The sequence below is a fragment of the Leuciscus leuciscus genome, assembly GCF_965113295.1.
Source record: "Leuciscus leuciscus genome assembly, chromosome: 5".
Taxonomy (NCBI): domain Eukaryota; kingdom Metazoa; phylum Chordata; class Actinopteri; order Cypriniformes; family Leuciscidae; genus Leuciscus; species Leuciscus leuciscus.
Window position 1 is genome coordinate 31,610,073 of NC_138729.1, and position 16,642 is coordinate 31,626,714.

The 16,642-nt window shown below is 36.7% G+C and overlaps 1 protein-coding gene across 8 annotated transcripts in view; it reads left to right on the forward strand.

The window, feature by feature from the left end:
- garnl3 (GTPase activating Rap/RanGAP domain like 3) overlaps window positions 1-16,642 on the forward strand; it is a 72,686-nt gene that overhangs the window by 36,567 nt on the left and 19,477 nt on the right. For all 8 annotated transcript variants that reach the window (XM_082169017.1, XM_082169020.1, XM_082169018.1 and 5 more), the window contains exons 3-14: window positions 6,371-6,445; window positions 7,186-7,285; window positions 9,184-9,302; window positions 9,605-9,669; window positions 9,775-9,838; window positions 10,187-10,213; window positions 10,352-10,427; window positions 10,680-10,778; window positions 10,872-10,975; window positions 15,540-15,648; window positions 15,836-15,881; window positions 16,410-16,516. In XM_082169017.1, the coding sequence (XP_082025143.1) occupies window positions 6,371-6,445; window positions 7,186-7,285; window positions 9,184-9,302; window positions 9,605-9,669; window positions 9,775-9,838; window positions 10,187-10,213; window positions 10,352-10,427; window positions 10,680-10,778; window positions 10,872-10,975; window positions 15,540-15,648; window positions 15,836-15,881; window positions 16,410-16,516 (991 nt within the window). The remainder of the gene's footprint in view (window positions 1-6,370; window positions 6,446-7,185; window positions 7,286-9,183; window positions 9,303-9,604; window positions 9,670-9,774; window positions 9,839-10,186; window positions 10,214-10,351; window positions 10,428-10,679; window positions 10,779-10,871; window positions 10,976-15,539; window positions 15,649-15,835; window positions 15,882-16,409; window positions 16,517-16,642) is intronic.

Consider the following 16,642-nt stretch of genomic DNA (forward strand, 5'->3'; position numbering starts at 1 on the left):
GGGACCTTTAATATAAAGGACGGAGTTGGACCTCCATAATTACATGCTGGCCTGGCACTGTGCGGTTTAGTTGTTTACAATTAATTATCATTTCCGATACTATTTCTTTATAAATACAAATATCTCTTGAAGATTTTCCCCTGATTTTTGAGATGGTCCTCACTGCAGAACATGAAATCCACGGGGAGGAGTCGGATCTAGATCCAACTCCTCCCACCTTACATATACCTAAACCTACCCATCTCCACCCCTTAATCCCTAAACCCACCCCTAAACCTACCAATCTCCACCCCTTTATCTGGATCCAACTCCGCCCCCCGGATCTCGTGTTCTGCATTGAGGTGCTACTGTGATTTTTAGAGATTGTTTGAATGAATTTATATTGATACTTGATACAAATATAATAACAGATATAGCTGACTGGAGAATTAAACAAGTCATGAGGGCCTTCCTCTGGCCTTATTGAAATTTGTAATAATGCTGCATGACATACACATCTCACAGTATGCATCTTCTGCCTGTTACATATTGCTCTTATTATAATAATTTGATTCTAACCAAGTAAAAACGCCTTCAGACCCCACACACATATGCTGAGCAGAGGGAGGGTTGGCTGCAGAGCGACTGAGGTGTAAAATTAGCATGTTGGGATCAGTGGTACATGTTGCCTGCAGCTCTATCATTAGGAGTGACTAATGCTTACTGTGTCCAATGTTGTGGGTGGGTCACTTTCTCAAAGATGGGACAAATTTAAGCAATGTTGAAGACATGTATTAGTTTAGTTATGGATTGTCTGAAGGCTGTCAAAGACTGTGTGTGTAGTTCTGGTGAGAAATTGTTTGCGGGGGAAAGAACAGCACACATCAAGTAATTATGATTTGGTCATTTACAGTATGTGTGGGTGTGTGTTAGAGGGAACCCCTTTGTTTTGTTAACAAAACTAAATTAAAACTAATTGTATTATTTTCTCATTCTCCCTCCCTCCACTCTATTTTGTTCTCTCTTTTTCCACAGGTTCATTCAGCTGTAGTGGACATGTTCATGTATGTATTGTGCAGACAGTGTTGGCTACTTTGAAGTGGGTGATAACATCAAACTTAAATTGGTAGATTTATATGAAATAAAACAGAAAAGCTTTATATATGAAGCTGGTTATTTGATGCAATAGAGGCATGTTTTTATTCAACCTCAGGATGTTCAAACTAGGTTTATACATTTCATTCCAACATGTATGTAATTAAACTGTTTACAGTTTTTTACGATTGCTATGACAGATTTATCAATAATTGTAACAATTTTCCAAAACTCTTAACACAGTTAGCACTACATCCATCTGTGTAAGCTATACTATTAACACATTTCTTGTTGCTTTAACACAAAATGCATACAATTAACACAAATTTAATATGCTTGAACTTCTTTTACACACAAGCTCAAACAAGACCAAAACAATGGATTTTTACTGCCAAATTTACCAATGCTTTAACACTGTATGTCAGAACAGATAGCACCATGTTCTAAACCTAACCTTACAGGCGAAAGTCAAGGTAAACAGCTGCTTATATTTTGAATTGAAACACAAATATATCCCCTGTATTTTATTCTATTGTTACTGAGAAACAGCTGATTGAATTATGCAAATATATAAATCACAGCTGATTCCCATCTAGGAAACACACTCAGGTGTTGAGGTTCTTTCAATCGCATGACCATATGGTATACTGTAACCGTACATTCTATAAAGCACTCTGAGATGGGTCTTTTTTTTATTGAATTTCTGCAGAAAAAGACCTAAACCCAATAAAACAAAAATGTAGAGAGGCTTCAAAAGAAACTGCAGTGCAAAACACAATCTATGATCAATACAATATACTGTCTGTTGTATAAGGGCAGACCTGACACATATAAAATAATGCAGTTTCTGTAATTCCATCTGATGTTAGTGTTTTTATGACATTGTGCTATGATTGACTAAATCTTCCTGTTGGACGAGAACATATGTTAGTGTTTTGAAAAATAATTTGATTTTGAGACATGTTTGCAGTGTTTTGGTAGACATAGTGTATTGTTGCTAGTGTATTATTGCATTTTGAAAATTAGTGTTAGTTTAGTTTACAATGTGTGATTTTGAGCATGAAATTAACTGTTTTGCCAATTGTGTGTTGTAGGTGTGTTGGTGCGTTAAGAGTTTAGGACATTTGTTAAAAGTATTGAAAAAATGGTCATAGCGATTGTAAAAAACTGTAAGTAGCACAAAAACAAAAACAAAAAGATTAATTAAAGTTGCACAAAACTTGCAGTGATTAATTTCCTGCCACTTCCAAAAAATGATTGTGATTAATTTATGGTAATTGTAGGCCTTTGTTTGATGGTCTCATAGTACATTAAACTTACACTCAAAGCTCAGTTCCACTGTGTAGACTGATTTAGAATATGGAAATGTTTCCTTTTGTTTTCCTCTCAGATTCAGATGCTTTCTCCATGTGTGTCTCTCTCCATATTCTTTCCTCATCTCATCTGTCTCTCTCTTTTTCTCCAGCTCTATTTTGTGAGGCATGATAACACACACAGAAGCTCTCTAAAAAGATCAATGTTACAATAGCATTGATTCTCTTGCTCTCTTCCTTGCACTCTCTCTCATGCTTCTCTGATTTGTGAAAACATGAAAACGTGTGTGTGTGTGTGTGTGTGTGTGAGAGAGAGAGAGAGAGAGAGAGAGAGAGAGGGAGAGTATGTGTGTGTGTGTGTGTGTGTGTGTGTGTGTGTGTGTGTGTGTGTGTGTGTGTGTGTGTGTGTGTGTGTGTGTGTGTGTGTGTGTGTGTGTGTGTGTGTGTGTGTGTGTGTGTGTGTGTGTGTGTGTGTGTGTGTGTGTGTGTGTGTGTGTGTGAGAGAGAGAGAGAGAGAGAGAGAGAGAGAGAGGGAGAGTATGTGTGTGTGTGTGTGTGTGTGTGTGTGTGTGTGTGTGTGTGTGTGTGTGTGTGTGTGTGTGTGTGTGTGTGTGTGTGTGTGTGTGTGTGTGTGTGTGTGTGTGTGTGTGTGTGTGTGTGTTTTGAACTTATGGTTGAGTTTGGAAGACTGTCCTGTCATTATCCTGCTATCATTAACCTCATGGCATTTATCGAAACACCTTAATAGCATCACAGAATGTCACTGAGCAAAAGAAGAAAAGAAAAAACTATCTCATGAGACAAGTAATTGTGTCTCTGTGTGCTTGAAGTAGATTCCTGGGGTGTGCAAGTCCATTAGAGGGAATGTTGTTTATCAAAGGCCTGTGTCATGGGCAAATGTCAAGTTGTCTCAAGGGTTTTGATCCAGCTGCATCTGTGTTCAAACAGTGAAATATATCCACAGAACCTTTTATTAATTTACATACAACTGATTTGCTGTTTTGCTGTCAATGTAGATGCACTGTTCTGCACATTAATACAGGCTGAAGTTTTCCACTGCTCAAACCCAGCTAACAAAATATGCTCTAAGAATGTTGCTAATGTCCCCATTAAGTTTAGAAAACGTTTTCTGCGTTTGAAAGCTTAAAAATTCTGCTTCAAAGGTAGAAATGCTTCAAGACACATCTAAATCTAATGTTAGCTTTACTTCCTGTCTCCTGAGATACCTTCATCTAATCAAATTCTGAAGGCAGCATATATGTATCCTTCACTGCCTTTGATATCCCACAAACCTGTACGTTCCTTTCTGTTTCTTATGCTAAACCATCATGATGCCATCTGAAAGTTGTTTGGTGGTCAGTTTGTGAATAAATGTACTCTTTTTTTTCCAACTTTTTTCACTTTTAATGTCATTTTTAGCAAGAAATTTGTATTTAGTAATTAAATATTCACTTTGTTTTCACCAAAGCTCTGTATTGTGTAAACCGTTATGCTGCCTCAGAAGTCTGTCTAAAATCAGTTTGGTGAGGTACCTTCTTGCGCAAACGCTGCCTACAAACCCTAGTGAAAAATAAATATACCGAAATGTATTTGAAATACATTTATTTTATGCTAACTATAAGGGGTGTAACAATATATCGTGCCACAATATATCGCAATACAAAAATGCATCAATATGTATCGTGGATAGTGACAATATGTATTGTGTGTAATTCACCCAAAATGAAAACATTTCTGTGTGAGAAAAAATTCAAGTTTACAGAGTTTTAGTGTCAGTACTACATAAAACTACTATATATAATGTTGAATATAATGTATAAAAATGCAATGGGGTAATATTTGTGGGTCCTGATAATGCCAAATGTCTTGTTACTAAAAAGTGGCCTACATTATTTTAAATATATCTAGTCAGTGACAGAGTGCAAGCATATTCGTCTAAAATAATTCTGTATTTTCAGCTTCAGAATCATGAATATTTTTATTCTGGTGTCACCATTGACCAGCACCAAGTCCAAGCCTATTCATTTCCACACCCAATGTAATACCAACTTTAACCTTTTACTATATGTCTTGGAGTATCACAATAATATCGTATTGTGAGTTCAGTATCGTGATATGTATCGAATTGTGACATGAGGGTATCGTTACACCCCTACTAAGCATACTACAAATACATTAAATGTATTTAACAAGTAGTAACATTTAAAAATGTTAGACAAGCGTCCAACATTCCATGAATAATGTATAGATAATGTTTCTGTGCTGTCGTTTTGAGAACATTATTAAAGATCAGATAACTTTAAACAAACATTCTATTAACATTACTGGAAGAACATTTGTTCATAACTTTGTGAGAACCTTGCCAGAATGTTAGGGAAGTTCTGATGTTAGCTGGAAAAATTGCAACTCAATATTGCAATATTGAAAAATATACAGGTAAACCCAATATTAACACATATTACGTATCATTAGCTAATCATAAGAATACAAGGGTGCATCATGTCAGTTCAGATATCAGAGCCAAGTGAATTGTAGGACTGTTTCTCTAATACAGCATACTTTATATAAACTAACTTTGGTCTTGATTTATCTCAACTAGGATGCCAAATTAGTGCTTATTAAGTGATTAGTGTGAAAGCAAGAATCTATCTAGAATGATCTTCCTGGACCTTTGGCATTCTCAAGCCAAGGCAGACCATCTGCCACACACACACACACAAACTCGCACCCTTACAGCTAGTCTCTCTAGCTGCAGTGCAGCTGCGGTCTGTTTTTAGCTGTTTGGTCTGCCAGATACAAACAAGAGGGAAGAGAAAGAGAGAGAGCAAGAGAAGGAGGCAGACCAACAGGTGGAGAAGAAAGGTGAGAGAAATGTGAGGAGGAAAACAAGGTGACTGAAGAAAAAGGAAATGGGAGAGGTTCTGTGTTCTGTTGCCTAGCAACCAACATTGTTCCATCTGGGGGGATGTTGCAATTTTACTGCAAAGACCAGATTACATCGTGTCAGGTGCAAGTGATTGTCCCACATACACACAATATCTGAGCAGATAGACTTTCACTGATACTACTTCTCTTACAGATAGAAACAAACAGTGTGTGTGTGTGTGTGTGTGTGTGTGTGTGTGTGTGTGTGTGTGTGTGTGTGTGTGTGTGTGTGTGTGTGTGTGTGTGTGTGTGTGTGTGTGTGTGTGTGTGTGTGTGTGTGTGTGTGACACAGATGAAGTGATCAATGCTGCATACGGATAGATCAGACACAGGCATCACTTAACACATTAGTCTGATTCTACATTGAAGGGTTTTTATGATTCAAACTCATCTGTATGTATGTGTGTTGAGTGTATGTCACAGCAGATTAGGTAGGCTATATGCTGCCTTTTCGCTGTCTCTCTCGTGTCTTTTTATAGGCATTTCTAAAGCAGTCTTAAACTGCTTATGTTGTTTCTTAACCAAAATAATTGAATCGTTAAAGAGAAAGATTCAGCAGCAAAGAGAATGAATAGAAGGGAGGCAAGTCTGAGGTTACAATGAAAACTTGATACTACCGAATGTTTTGTTATTTACATTAGTGTTCAAAAGTTGATGTATTTTTTTAATGTTTTTGAAAGATGTTTCTTATGCTCACCAGTGCTATATTTATTTGATCAAAAAGTAAAAACAGTAATACTGTGAAATATTATTACAATTTAAAAAAGAAAATTCTATTGTAGTATATTTTTAAAAGTAATTTATTCCTGTAATGGCAAAGCTGAATTTTCAGCATCATTACTCCAGTCTTTAGTTGCACACGATCCTTCAGAAATCATTGTAATATGATGATTTGCGGCTCAAGAATAATTTGTTATTATTATCCATGTTGAAAACCGTTGTGCTGCCTAATATTTGTGTGGAAACTGCATTTTACTAGACTTTTGGACCCTACTGTGTAGCTTTTCTATATGATGAAGATGGTCTCACGTTCATGATGTATCTGTGTTTCTCCTCAGCTCATCTCCAGTGATGCAGACGGGGCAATACAGAGAGCTGGGAGATTCAGAGTGGAGAACGGTTCAATAGATGAGGTAAGATACTCATTAAATATTGTGTGGTCTGAAATGTGTGTGTGTATGCACTGTATGTGCTGGATTGTAATAGACCACCAATCGTTACAAAACTATTATGAAAATTGCCAGGATAGAGGTTAAACAGCCCCACAAGTGTTGAAGCTCTCATGACCATGGAGAGATTCAATAAGGGTTTGAACTCATTCACATGCATACTGATGGCTGCGGGTCTAAGTCAGTGCGGTACTGTAGGAACGGGGGTGATACAATGTATTTAAAGAAGAAGAAAAGAGAGAGAGAACAAATATTCATCTTTTGGCAGTGAGAAACAAACCAAAACTGCCAACTTTTGTGTTTTGCGAGTGTGTCTGTAGGTGTTTCAATGAAACACACATGCATCAGCAAAAACAACAATCAAAGCAAAGCGATTCAATCAATCCCCAATGTTCTCGCTCTCATTTCCTCCCCCTCTCTCTCTCTTCCCTCCATCCACTTGTCCTTTTCATTTCAAGCACCAGACTGTAGCTATGACAACCTTCAATGCTTTATGCCACCAAATTAGACCTCTGATTGGTTGTTAATGATTTAGGGTGGACTGTCACCATAGTGATTAGGGTTCCAGACCCTCAGAGTAGGAAAGCTGTTGTTTACACTGACAATTTGACAAAAAAGTGTTGTTGTTTTTTTACAAAAAGTCCTGTACCTAGTTTTTTTTTAGTCCTGTACGTAGTTAAATTCTTGGTGGGGCTTTTCTGCAGGCCTCTGACTACACACCTGGAACATGGAGGAGAACTGACGTCCATTTGGAGAACCCAGAGTACCACACCAGATGGTACTTCAAGTACTTTCTGGGAAAAGGTGGGATTCCACTGACGCACACATACACGCACAGATTTACAAATTAACTTGTACTAAATATGCATATACTGTACATGCACACACATACAGTAAATGTTGAGATTATACTCAACACAGGGAGAGCATAAATGTGCCATTATTTTGAGAAATCCTGTTCTGTGAAATTTTGGAGTTTATGGGAAAGAAAAAGTTGAATTAGGTAGGAAATAATTGAACAATGTTTGAAATTGGCCAGATTGGGTTGGGAATGGGTTGCATTTTATTTAAAATAGTGGAAACAAATATATTTTATTACGTTTGGTACCGTTAACAATTTTTTTTAACAATGTCTGCATTCTCGTGCTGAGGAAGACGAAGCACCAAATAATGGTATTTTATACTAGTGTTTTATATTTTACACTAAAATACTATGTTTTACACTCTGCCATACACTTCATCACTCTCTTTTTCTTTTCTCTGTCTTTCTTAATCTCCCTTCCTCACACACAAATACAAACACTGTTGTTCCCACACACATTCCCGGGGCAGATTCTGCATTTTGTCTCTTTAATTGATTTAAATCACTGCAAATAGCTTTCATTCAATGAGAGAGAGATTGAAAGAGAGAGAGGGAGAGAGACAGAATATTCTACAGAGGAAGGGTGGAGATGCAGAGACAGACCAGATCTTGTCTTCTAATTGGATTTCAGCCTCTTTTCATTTGTCTTCTTTCTGTAAACCTGGACTGTCTCAATCCAAAATATTCCCCTTAAACAGAAGGCTTCCATCCCTTCCTTTCTCTTTCCCTCTTATTCTGAGGCTCCAGGAATAGATCTAAATAAACAGGCGTCTTCACAGTCACGTCTCTGAGGACAGTTCACATGGCCACAGTGCTTTGGTGTGGCATCTATCAGCACCATTGTGCAGGCAGCACGTCAAGAAGGCTCAAGTTACAATATTCAGAAAAGAAAATAGAAAAATAGAAGTTAGATTCAATCGTTTAATGATGCATTGATTAAAATCCAACTGGTTCATATGCATTGGTCTTAAAATGTTAATTGTTAATAATTTGTTAAAATTATGTCACATTTCTGAAGCGCAAAATATAAAATGCATGAGCCAACACAAATATAATGACACACAATAGAAGATTCGAAAAGACAAGGTAGTGAATAGATCTAGTTAACATTTATAATTAATATTCAGTTGAAATGTTGTAACAGAACAATGTGTTTAAACAGCATAAAAAAAAACTATATCAGAAATATATAGCTCCTGCCTGTAGTTGGTTAATACCAGCAGTAACGTTCTACAATGTTGTACGTTGAAGTTGTACGTAGTCATATCGTAAACACTATCCCAATGTGTAGTGAACCAAGGGTCCTTACCAGTGGCCGGATTCATGTACACGATTTACTGATTCACATGCCAGAGAGCTGATTGAGACACACCCATGGTCTGTTTTGCCTGAGTTCTAGTCATTCATTTGTTGTCATTGTTTCTAATTAGTGCACACCTGTTCCCTGTTCTGTTAATCATCATCCTCTGTGTATTTAAGCCTTCTGTCTTCCTCAGTTCATTGTCTTGTGTTAATGTTTATTGATTGTTGTGTTTAAATTCTCTTCATGTTTAATAAAAGTAGTATATCTTTGTTCATTTTGCATCACATCACACAAGCAATCTATGCCACAGCAAGGATGCATTAAATTGATCACAAGTGTCAGTAAAACAATTCTAGTAAACTCTCTATTCATCAAAGAAAACAAAAAAAGAAATGTTTCTTGAGCAGCAAATCAGCATATTAGAATGATGTCATGTGACACTGAAGACTGGAGCAATGGCTGCTGGAAATTTTGCTTTGCCATCACAGGAATAAATTACATTTCTTTTTTAAACTTTTCTGTCCCTTCTTTCTGTAGTTCACCAGAACTATGTGGGGACGGATGCGGAGAAGAACCCCTTCTTCCTGTCTGTGGTTCTGTCTGACCAGAACAACCAGAGGGTCCCACAGTACCGAGCCATCCTCTGGCGCAAGACGGTGAGTCATGTGTGCGTCACTTATGCTCTGAGCAGTGACTCACATAACAGATTGACCTCTTCGTAAAAGTGACTACACTGTTTTGTTCTGTTGTCTCAAAGGCCAGTATGTGAAGACTAAATGCCTAAAAACCCTGAATGCACAGTGACACGGTATTAAATGTCACCTTCCTATGAACAACAAGGTCTCGGTTATAAAACCTTGTGTCGTAACCTCCAGCATTACTGGCCGCTGTCTTGTTATGCCACGTCACATTTCGCTTTAGATTTGTATGATTTGTGAAATGTGTCCATCTCTTTCAGGGTACTCTAAAAATCAGCCTTCCATACAGTCCGACAAAAACACTATCAGTCAAATCTATATTAAGGTAAGTCTGTCTGTAATGCACCCTATTCGCACATGCGAAGATTTAATTTGAGCGAAATAAATTAAAACGCATTAATTTTACCCTCTTGACCCTTTCACCCACCAGTGCCATGAATGTGGATCGTTTCGAAAAGGGCCCGAGGGAGATCCTTAACCCAGAGATTCAGAAGGTGCCCACCCACACCTGTCAATCAACATTACATGTCCTCTGCTCTGTTAATTACTGTCTATTTTTGCTCTGGTTTGTTGTTCTGCTTCATAATCACTTTAGGATACAAACGCAGACGCTGTCTGAGCTGCTATTGCTCCAGAGAGCTTGGCTTTTGTGGAAATGAGTGCCGCTAATCAAAGGCTATTGTCAGTGGCATTCAGATATTTGAATGCATGAACATGCTCTCTGTAATGTTTGTGTAACTCACACTATTAGTGCTCCTAACTGGTGTTTAGAAATTTAACCTTGATGGAAACTCATTGTTTTATTGTACTGGGATATAATGTTATTTATTTATTGTTGGCAGGACTTACTGGTGCTGGAGGAACAAGAGGTTTGTACTGTCAAATGTGTGTATGTGTTTGATTTAAGTATGCCATGCAAATAAATGACTTTCTTAGTGATTTTAAAAATCAATTTCTTAGTGAATTCCCCCTGAATGTTCCTCACAAGTGTTTGTATGTTCTTACAGGGCAGCGTCAATTTTAAATTTGGTGTTCTTTATGCCAAAGATGGACAGTTGACAGATGATGAAATGTTCAGCAACGGTGAGCACAGAACCTATAACATACTTATAATACTAAATATATCTGTCTAATAATAATAACCAATAACCAAATAAAATAATATTCTGTTTCACTTAGAAATACATCATATTAGGAACTACAATGCAATTAATTACAATTCACACTGATTTTAAAATATCTGTGAACAGAAAAAGGTGGCTCACACTTGATGTCTGTTAAATGTATTATTGCTTTACAATCAAGTTGATTTTTTATGTTTTGTACTTTTTTCAGAAACAGGAAGTGAGACCTTTGACAAATTTCTGAATCTCCTTGGCGATTCAATCTGTCTGCAGGGCTGGGCAGGGTATCGAGGAGGACTGGACACAAAAAGTAGGACAAATACACATACATATGTTTACAAATCAACAGAGGGATTTTTTCCCTTTAAACTGTATTTTACTAATTTGTTCTGTCTCTGTTTAGATGACACTACAGGAATGAATTCCATCTACACAGTCTATCAGGGTCATGAGCTCATGTTCCATGTTTCCACCATGTTACCTTATTCTAAAGAGAACAAACAACAGGTAAGTTGTAGAACACATAATCTATATTGGCATATTGGTTACTGGCCGATTTTGGTGGTTTATTCTAATGTACACTGCTTTCCAAAAGTTATTTTTAAATGTTTTTGAAAGAAGTCTCATATGTTCACCAGAGCTACATTTATGTGACACAGAATACAGTAATAACATTATAATTGTGAAATGTTACAATTTAAAATGACTTTTTTAAATGTAATGTAACTCTGTCTAAGTCCATGTAAACTTACTTATGATCAATTTAATGTGTCTTTGTTGAATTCAAGTATTAATTTATTTAATTTTTTTATCGTACTGACCCCAAACTTTTGAACGGTAGTGTACATTGGTCAGTATTGAATACTGTAAAAGCCAATACTGAAGCCAATTACATGTTTAATTGTTCATGCTCATTACCTGTACCATTAATGGTACCATTTTTAGTTTTTGATTACCTTTGTCATCATTAAAGTTGACTTAAAGTTAACCTTTAAAAACACTAATACTTTAATTAAAAACACTTGTCTAATGAAACCTTAGCATGTCTCAAAATACAAATTTTTCATACTGTACATTCTAATGTTGTGATGCCTAAATTGCAGCATTTAAAATGAGTAATTTTACTTTTTAGTGTTTTATTTTTAATTTATTTAGACAAAATAGTATAAAAGTTTATTATGAGCCATAACATGAAAATAATTATGAGATAATCGTATTATCAGTATCATTATCAGCCCATCCCCCGGGATTCATTTTCTAAAACCAGTCCTCTCTGAATAGGACTATAGAGAGACATTCTGGTTCCAAACACCACCGAAAAAACAACACATCCATGTAAAACTACAAATAGAATGAGATAAAGACAAATAGGGAGCAGATCAAATACACAGAGAAGGGGAAATGAAAGAGAAATTTGAATGATAGAAAGAAGGGAGCTGTGTGTTCAGGCAGAAAGGAGCCAGTCTGTAGCTCAGTAGGTGGTGAGGGGAAAACAGGCTATATTTAACATCCAAAAGCGCTGGACATCACAGCGGTCAGTCTCTCCCTCTGTTGCTTTTCCCCTTTCCCCCTCAGCTCCATATCCTGATTACATCAAGTGTCAATCACTTCACTCTCTCTCACTTCATATCCCTCTCTACTCTTGATTATATCATCACACAGTAATCCATTTTCTCTCCCTCACGCTCTCCTTCCGTTTCTCACCTTTTCTCTTTATATGGAAGTAAATGAATGACAAATGTCATTATGCATTAATCCTGCTTGCATTTTTATGGGCTGAAATTCAACATGGTTGTATATTTAAGCTGTGAAAATTTCAATTCAAAACATTTCACACACGTTTTCATTAATAAAAAATCAATAATCCATATTCACCTTTAAGATTTCACTTCCAAAATATTCATTCTGTTTAAAAATAAACCTATAATATTCGACAGGCAATTTTCGGTCCATTTTATTTCGCTTCCACAAATTCAGTCGTTTAAATCATGGTTTAAATTCAACAGAAAATTCAACATTTCACATCCAGGAACGGCAGGAATATCAGTAGATTGCCGATTGACAATCTCCATAGCTGTTAGTCGACCTTACCAGCAGGGGTGTGTGCGGCTGTTGACGAAGAAGACTAGCGCAACGGATGAGAGAGTCGTTCATTCATAAAAACGGATTTACAAAAATGGAGCAAGCGGGTAAGTATTTGTGATGATTGTCAGGGCCAGTATATATATGGAAAAGCTGATAAAGACACAAAAGCTGTGTTTACATTGAAGTCTTAGTTTTGCACATGTAAGCAGCTTTCTCTACCGTGAACGAGATTATAATGGTATTCCCCGATGCTGATGTATAGATAAAACGTTAAATCTGAGGTAGTAGACATATGAAGAGTTCAGATGCAAAAGCCTCTAAGTGCCATCTGAAATTTTCTTCTAGAATGATCATTTTTATCAAGCTCGTAGATTTAAGTTCAGTAATTTCACTTAAATGACAATTAATAGGTCATTTTCATTGCCATTTAAGTGAAATTACTGAATTTAAATATAAGCTTGATAAAAATGATCATTCTAGAAGAAAATTTAAGATGGCACTTAGAGGCTTTTGCATCTGAACTCTTCATATATTTCTCTCGGTTGTTTCGTTTTCTTAACTTTATATTGCAGTGATGTGCTGCAGAACTGGGGATTCCCTCAATACCTCATTCTCCAGGATTCCCCTGCGGTCAAGACACTTCTTAATGGACTAATACAGTAATAAAAAATAATAAAAAACTCCCCCCTTATTGGGGATAGGGTATACCAGATATAGGAACAGGCAAGCGGACTCAGAATATGAACGTAACGTGCAAAGTTTCACGCTGAGCGATTCCCAGTGAAATACTGGCACAACGTTAAAGCTGGCTTGACATTGGAGATTCGATATTTGTACATTTAGGGACCGTCTCTAAAGTTACATAATACGACATTGGTACATACGTTTCTAACTTCTAGCATTTGAAGAGAATGACTTAGTCATAAAACCAACTGTAAAGTGTTCATATAGGTGCATTCCAGGCATGATGCACACCTTACATGTGTAAGCACAGCTTTTGTGTCTTTATCAGCTTTTCCATATACTGACCCTGATAATCATCACAAATACTTAAACTTGCTCTGTTTCTGTAAATCCGTCTTTATGAATGAATGACTCTCTCATCCGTTGCTCTATAGTTTTCTTCGTCAACAGCCGCTTGCACCCCCTGCTGGTGAGTCAAATGTTGAATTTTCTGTCGAATTTGAACCACTGAATTTATGGAAGCGAATTTGTAAAGCGAAATAAAATGGACCGAAAATATCCTGTCGAATATTATATTATATATTTTTAAACAGAATGAATATTTTGGAAGTGAAATCTGAAAGGTGAATATAGGTTATTGAATTTGTATAAATGAAAACGTGTGTGAAATGTTTTGAATTGAAATATTCACAGCTTAAATATACAACCATGTTGAATTTCAGCCCATAAAAATGCAAGCCCTAAAAATACAATGCATTAAAATGCAAGCAGGGTTTATGCAATGCATATTTTTTCAAGTAGTGCAATTCAACAAGCTTTTTTGTTTCAAAAACATTTGTCATTATTTTACTTCCATATCTTTCACTCTATCAGATCATCTGATTGAGTACAAGTAGAGCTCTTGTGCACTGGAGTGCCTGTGGAAGCATTCACAATAGCAGGATTTTCAAAGTATTTGTGTCGGTTCAAGGTCTCGGCACTCCACAGCCGAGAGCCTCTTCAGCCCTCCATGTCAATAACCACCTTTACCAATGCTGAACCACTCATGAGAAGAGCAGAAAAGCTCATACACGCTAAAAGTCTCTTGCTGACCCTAAAATCATGCAGACACACCGAACAGGTGAAAGACATGACTGGAAGGAATCAAGTACTGTTCACAAGGGAGAGTGTTTTTTCTTGTAAGAAAACTGTTCTTTACCCAAAAATGAAAATTTTGTCATTCTAAACTGAATTACTTTCTTTCTTCTGTGGAAAATGAAGAACGATATTAAAGAAGCATAGCTATTTTCCATCAAGGACAGTTCATAGGGACTGCATGAAAGATATAATCACTATGAACTGTGGTATGGAGATGTTTCTTTATTTAAAAATTCTTCTACTGTGTTCTAAAGGAGGAATTAACAACATATGGGTTTGGAAAAACATGAAGGTGAGCGAATAAAGACCTGATTAAAACATTTCGGTGAACTATCCCTTTAAAATAATCCTAGAAGGCTTAGACCTAACCATGCTTGACCCTGTCAAACCGCTGGAAACATGTAGGAGTCAGTCATGAAAGTCTGTTGGTATTGTTCAAGTGTTATGCGTGTCACTGGAAGGATGTTCTGTGCGACGGGGAGGGGATGTGGCAGAGAATCATAATTAAGCTCTCAGTGGATATGAATCTGTCACTGCAATAAGTAAATACTCATTCCTGTCACAGCTCGTGGTCAAGCGCATGTATCTGTGTGTGTGTGTGTGTGTCTGAGAGAGAGAGAGAGAGAGAGAGAGAGAGAGAGAGAGAGAGAGAGAGAGAGAGAGAGAGAGAGAGAGAAAATGAGATGGATACTAGTGGAGAGGGGAAGGTGAAAAAGAGCCATGTAGTAATTGAGCTTTAAGAGGTGTGTGTGTGTGTGTGTGTGTGTGTGTGTGTGTGTGTGTGTGTGTGTGTGTGTGTGTGTGTGTGTGTGTGTGTGTGTGTGTGTGTGTGTGTGTGTGTGTGTGTGTGTGTGTGTGTGTGTGTGTGTGTGTGTGCGCGTGCGCGCGCGCTCTTGAGACAAGAGATAAAAGCTCCTTTTCAAGCATAATGGTCCAGACTCATTAACAAGCACAATTATGCTTCCTGGCTAACAGGCGTGAGGTGTCAGAGGGCGTTAGGAATGTCCAAACATGCACACACAGACCAAACTCTCAACATACACACCTAGGAATGTACAATGATTTATTTATTTTTAATTTAATACTGTAGAGAAAAAAGTGGATGCTTTTTGAAATGTGCTTCATGCATGTATGATTATAGCTTTAATTATTTTGCTCTGTGCAGGTAGAGAGGAAGAGACACATAGGGAACGACATCGTGACCATCGTGTTTCAGGAGGGAGATGACGCCTCTCCGTCCTTTAAACCCTCTATGATTCGCTCCCATTTCACACGTATCCTTCATCCTCAAACTGAGTCAAACTGCTGAAATGAGTCACTAAGTGGCAGTGGTTAGGCTTTTTATGGGTGACTTGTTTTTATAGGGGGGAAAAATGTCTAAATTAGTTTATATTTTTGTGTACATTAGTAGTTATGCATGTGGAGCTATTGTATGGATGATTTCCTTTACGTATCCCACAGATATTTTTGCCTTAGTTAGATATAATAGCCAGAATGATAGTTACAGGTATGTATGTGTTTGGAGGTTTTACTTTTTGTGCATAACACATATGTAGAAATGTGAGTTATTTAATACATGTATTTATTTTATTTGAATAATATATTAAATACTATTATATTGTATACACTACCATTCAAAAGTTTGAGGTCTTTTCTTTTCTTCAAAAAGAAATTCATACTTTTATTCAGCAAGATTGAAGTGACAGAAAATACTTTTATATTATTACAAACATTTATATTTCAAATAAATGCTGTTCTTTTGAACTTTCTGTTCATCATAGTACCCTGAACATTTTTTTAGCATGGTTTTCACAAAAATCTTAGCAAAATATTTCAACATTTATAATAATAAGAAATGTTTCTTGAGCACCAAATCAGCAAATTAGAGAATGTTTTGTGAAGGATTTTTTTTTTTTTTTTTTTTTACTGCTTTTACTGTATTTTTTAATCAAATAAATACTTTTTCAAAAACCTTTAAATCTTTCTGACCCCAAATGGTAGTGTATATTTGTATCTTAATCATTTTATGTTGCAGGTTGAAGATTTTCTCAGAGGAGAGTGTGCCGCTATTTGGCCCGCCCCTCCCTTCCCCTCCAGTGTTCACAGACCACCAGGAGTTCAGGGACTTTCTACTCGTTAAATGTTAGTGTAACTCACCAGTACATAGTCATTTTACAGACAGCATGAAAACAGTTGTTTTCATAGTCATTCACCAAAATGTAACAACTTGCCTCTGAAACAACACTTTTCTGCTGATCTTACCAAAAA